This window comes from Penaeus vannamei, chromosome 16 (genome assembly GCF_042767895.1).
Source record: "Penaeus vannamei isolate JL-2024 chromosome 16, ASM4276789v1, whole genome shotgun sequence".
NCBI lineage: Eukaryota > Metazoa > Arthropoda > Malacostraca > Decapoda > Penaeidae > Penaeus > Penaeus vannamei.
In genome coordinates this window covers 359,968-365,518 of record NC_091564.1, presented here as the reverse complement: position 1 = coordinate 365,518, position 5,551 = coordinate 359,968, and the positions used below count along the sequence as shown (strand labels likewise).

The window sequence follows — 5,551 nt, the reverse complement described above, 5'->3', positions numbered from 1 at the left end:
CAAAGAGCATGGGATTGGAATTTTGCTTTCTTTTTTCCGATAATCTCTGCACACTTGTAGGAATGAGGATTTTGAATTTCAGCTCCAGATACATGCAACTTAAATTATTCAAAGTAATGTATACAGAAAATGCCTTATTATGGCTGCACTGCATAAACTTTTCTTCATTTTACCAGTACCTTTATGGAAAAGGGTGAGACTCAATTCTTTAAAAAATGTCTAAACATTTCTAAATGTAGCAGATAATACCAAAAAAAAAATGTTTTCAGCAACTATGAAAACTTTTAATAATCAAGATATAACTTTACTGTAGCTGTATCACACTTTCTATTGATGCATTTACTGAAATTTTCTTTAAATCTGAAATTAACTGTCAGCAACTACAAACTTTCAATAAACAATCATGACAGGTGTTCTTTACTGAAATTGTGTGGTGTCCCTTATACTGAAACTTGCCTACATGTCGTTTGTTATGTTCTATGCATGTATTTCGTGTTGAACACCTTGGCTACTTCTGCCATGTCCAGAAAAATAGGTTTGCTTGATGAGCAAGTGCCTTGTCTACAGGGCCAAACAACAGAGGGACCTGGTGCTTTTGCTCACAGGCATAGCACTTCAGTGGTTTAAGTTTACAATATTCAGATTTTGGGGGGAGGGAGATTACAACTATACAAACAATTGAGTTTTCAGTTTATTGTAAAAGTACATTAAAAAAAAAAGCGACAGAAAAAAAAAAATCAAACAGGTATATATAATTCTAGTCATGAATATCACTTGACATATCTGGCAATAGGAAAAAGAAATGTCTTTAGCAGAGGCTGCCTGCATTAAAAAATCATAATTAAATTATGATAATCTACTATATATTTAATATATATATGTATTATGGTTTTGGGTAACAATGCCAGATACAATTCATGGAATTACATTTTTTTTGTACATTAGTAGGATTCTACACCAGGAGCTTCTCAACCTCCTGGTGCATCATGGTGATCTGCTGCTTCAGCTGAGATCCTTCATTGGCCATGATGGCACAGGCCATGACAGCCCTTGATACGCCACAGGCACGGCCCAAAGCGGTCTTTGAGCGTACGAAGACGTAGGGGACATTCTTGTCCTCGCACAACAAAGGGAGGTGGAGCAGGATCTCAAGGGGCTCTGTGTCAGCTGCCATGATGATCATTTCAGCCACACCTCGGTTCAGAGCCTGAAAGAAAGGTGGGCTTTTAGGAAAGGTGGCTTAGTTTTCAATTGTAGGACAGTACTTTGGGAAGATTTGGAACAATTGCTCTCCTGGTTAAACCATAAAATTTACTTTTCTATTTTAACCCATTCATGCTGGGTATCACATGTGACACCCTGAAAAATAAACATTGCCGGGCGTCCTGCCGGTGTGACGTTGGATTGGAGCTTGTGCTCCGTTTGCATCGCAGGCTGCGGCTGGCACGTGGGCAGACTCCGGGCCAGCCCCGTGCACCGATTTTGAAGCCACCTGGAAACTTATTTTCAGCTACAAAATATGCTGTCGCTAGTGGGTTAAGAATCAATTAGTGACTTGCATCTGCAAAATGCAGATGCAAGATTTCTTAAAGCCCTATCCCACTAGTACTTTTTCTGTAGTTTTGCATTTTTGTATGAATACAATGCTTTTTGCATGTATCACACGCATATAGAACACCTTCCAGGTGAAGACACTAGGGACCATTATCATTAAATCTATTTCTTTCTTGATCTTATGCTACAGAAGATCTATACAACCAGAATGCTTTACTGATAAATTAGATAGAATATGTTAATGTAAACAGGTCTAATAGGGCAGTCCACTTGTATACAGAAACAAAAATTGACAGAAAAAGTGTGCAACAGGGCTCTTACTTTTCAAGGGGAAATTGTAGACTAGAATATCATTACAGGTCAAACTTTAACAATAGAATACAAAGTCTTTGGTAAATATGCTTTCTCCTTAATCTCTCTTCAACAGATGGTGCTAATTAGAGGGCAATGTCAGATTATCTAGGATTTATTTTATTAATGTGTTTATACAAATCTTAACTATTCTTACAATAAAAGTATTTTCTATTTCCTTTCTTATCTTAAAGCAATCTTCCTCTTAGTACAAGATTTCACATTCAATAATTGTGTGGAAAAATATGAACTGCATGAATAGTACCAAAAGGGAAAGAATCTTGTAACTACCTTTGTGGCCTCATTAGCTCCCTTCTTCAGCTGCTTGTAATTGGCTGCTTGTTGCACCAAGTTGAGCAGCTTCTGGGTGAGTGTTGCCTCAGCCAGGGGGAAGGCCTTGGGGTTTACTTCTCCTTCAGGCTGCAAAATACAAGAGGGATGAGTACTTATTCTTCCTGATAAAAAGCAGTTGACTAGAAAATAACTTTACTGTTTTCATTTATTTTGCTATGGAGTTCAACTTCCTATAAAACTGATCTATGTATTTTAGAGGTCTACATGTGCATAACATTGACTAGAGGCTCAAAGCAGAAATAAGATGACATACATGAACATGCTTTTTGGGAAACAGTATTAAATCAAGAAGACAGTTATAGAAGAAATTCCCACATGGATAATTCAGGACGAAAGATGTGTAGACAATCTCAGAAGTGCTTCTCTAACACACTCAAAGAGCTCCCATCGCTGAAAGAGAATGTAACTTCATCTCATACAGCGAATCTGTGTCGTGGACGACACTTGGCAGCAACCAACCCGTGCTAGAAGGTCGTAATGATGTCAATTATCTCATTACGACCTTCTAGCACGGTCTAGTCAGCGGGGTAGGGGTAGGGGTGCTTTTAGTGCTGCTCCCTACTGAGGCAATTCAGTGGAAGGCTTTGAAGCACAAATAACTGCGCATCTCTTGCTGCTTATCTGCATCTCTTCTTGAGTACAACATATCCATTCTCCAATTGGAAAATGATTTTCTATTGCTTCAACAACCTATAAGAGGTACATTGCACAAAATCCTGGCTTGTAGCCTATTCCATATCTAGTCTAACGAATCTAGAAGCTAAACCCATCAGGGACAGCTGACGTCTCATCACATCCTGAGTGTCCTGATCGCCAGAATACGATTTTGCAAACCTACCAAAAGCTAGGAGTTTGCCTGGGCAAGGAGCAGCACAGTAATCCATACTGGCCAACCTTCTCCCTAGACTTTCCTTCATTACAGATCTCCTTTGTAATAATAAAACACATTCCTCAAACAGAGAAATGCATGCCATGACTGAATCAGTTTCTGAACTTGCGAAATGTAGGTCTATTTTCACTATCCCTAAGATAACGAGTATGGATAATGTTAAACTTCATGACACAAAAGCTATTTTTTTCCAATCTCCTAGACCAGGGGATAAGGATCTTTATATATATATTAATAATTCAATCTCCTTTTTTGTCACCCCATTCTCTTGGCAGTGCAAAGAAATAAACTAGGTGAAACTTACTTCAGATCCTACCGATTGATTATTATATATACAGTATTTGTAGTTATCAAACAATTTCACTCATATACTTGATATCTTTAATTTCTTTCACATTAGCTCTTTAACAAGCCCAAGAACTTTCTGAAATCTGATGCTTCAGAAATTTACAACCATTGCGTTATTCTCCCATTCTTTTCAAAAACCCTTGATACTACTCTATCTTCCTATCCTGTAACTGGATAAATTTATGAGCAAGCTGTAAAGGCAAAACCCACCTTATCTGTCTTCTTCAGAATCATTTTTAATAAGTATATACAGATGTCAGACATAAGAAAAAACAAAACTCACAAGAAAGAAATCTGTAAAAAGGGAAAATAAAATCACAATTGCTCAAAACTTTCTGCCACAGTGACAAAGCAATTACCATGGCCTCTGAACTTTCAGTGTCCTGCATAGGCCAACATGCCTCATCACATACATTCTGGTACAACAAAACTAGTGGATCCCCTAGCAATTTCTGTTATGGAAGGGACCAGTTCAAGTTCTATCTTGCCAAAATTTACATGACAGAGGTTCGTTGGCCTTTGCCAAAGTACCAAAAGTATGAGGTCACAGCATCAAGGAACTTAATTTTACAGACATGCCATTCTAAGTTTAAGAATTATCACTTTGTTGAGAGGTCTGTAAAAACTACAAAATAAAGCAATTAAAGCAAAGGCTTAAAAGTGAAAGCGATTCTTTTCATTAGAAGCAGGTCATTAAAAGCTATTAAAGCAGTAGCTAAACAAAGACAAAGCAATGTTATACTATAAGGACAAGCTCTATTTCTAATAAAATTTCTTTACCATTTCAATAGCTAAGTTAATGCACAGTAACAAGTTTCGCAGAAATTATCAAAATTAAACCTTAACCTATTGTTTGTAAACATTTAAAAACTAATAATAATAATCTTTAACAGGAATTGTACAAACACAAACCATTACCCTTAGTAAATATTTAGAAAACATCCATTAGGGCTTTCCTAAATCACAATGGCCGCATTCTATCCAACATCACCTCATCCTGTGATGGAGTATCGATGTTTGGAAGCAGGACAATATCATTTCCTTGTCAGGCAATCACCATAGCTTCCAAACAAAGGAGTACCACCAACACTTCACTCATGATAAGAACATGAAACGTCCACCTTATTTGACCCAGAGCTGCCGCAGACGTCAACAGAATCTTGTCAAATACCCTAGGGTCAGCAGTATATGTATAGAGATATTTATTTACAAGCAGTTACAGCTGCAAGGATGTGAACTTCACAATCCTCTAACCTAACATTAAGTATACATCATAATTACTAATAGAATAAACATTAATTAAATTACCTAAAATTATGACACTGTATATAAAACATTGGGTAATTCACCAGTAAACCTTTGCATCATTACTGCTACTGAAACTCTTATCAATGGACTGCAATTGAGGTCTACTACCTATAGTACTGATCACTAAATTATGGCAATGATAATGGCCCCGACAGCTAAGGGACGGTATAAAATCTACCTGGGGAAACTGGAGGGTAAATCTTGAATAAATTACCAATATTTTTTTTACAAGCCCTTGCAAATAAAGCCTGGTAATTGTTACCTAGAGCAAAATAAGGGTGTAATGCAAACCCAAACACCCAACCTAACCTTTCCTATCTTTTATCTATACCCTCGACGGGGGGAGGGGGGCAAGACCCATTTCTATTTCTTTAGACTCTACAAGATGGCAGTGTCCATTTCCCTCTATCTTCATGCATCGCTCTTGATGGCTTATACCATAAACATAGCCATACAGACTGAAATCCATCGTTACCCCTACCAGATCACTATTTCCCTACCAGCGGCATTGTCCCTGAACCCAAGAACATCGCCATGAAATTTATTTCTGCGCATTTGTCACCAAGTTTGTTTACTTTGTCTGCTGTGTACATGTGGTCATCTAACTTAACTAAATTGTGCAATTGAGCACAACAGATTTGCATACACATGTAATTTGGCATGTGACTAGTTTGCACTGCAAATTATATACGAATACATGCATGTGATATGTTGAAGGATGCAGTAAGAAACTAAAATCAAAATGGT

The 5,551-nt window shown here is 37.4% G+C and overlaps 1 protein-coding gene across 1 annotated transcript in view; it reads right to left on the bottom strand.

Moving 5' to 3' along the window:
* Window positions 1–678: 678 nt before the first annotated feature.
* Window positions 679–5,551, bottom strand: part of hoip (NHP2-like protein 1 hoip) — a 6,446-nt gene continuing 1,573 nt past the window's right edge. Inside the window, exons 2-3 of the mRNA XM_027381666.2 lie at window positions 2,197–2,325; window positions 679–1,207 (exon numbers count right to left, since the gene is read on the bottom strand). Of these exons, the coding sequence (XP_027237467.1) occupies window positions 953–1,207; window positions 2,197–2,325 (384 nt within the window). The 3' untranslated portion in view covers window positions 679–952. The remainder of the gene's footprint in view (window positions 1,208–2,196; window positions 2,326–5,551) is intronic.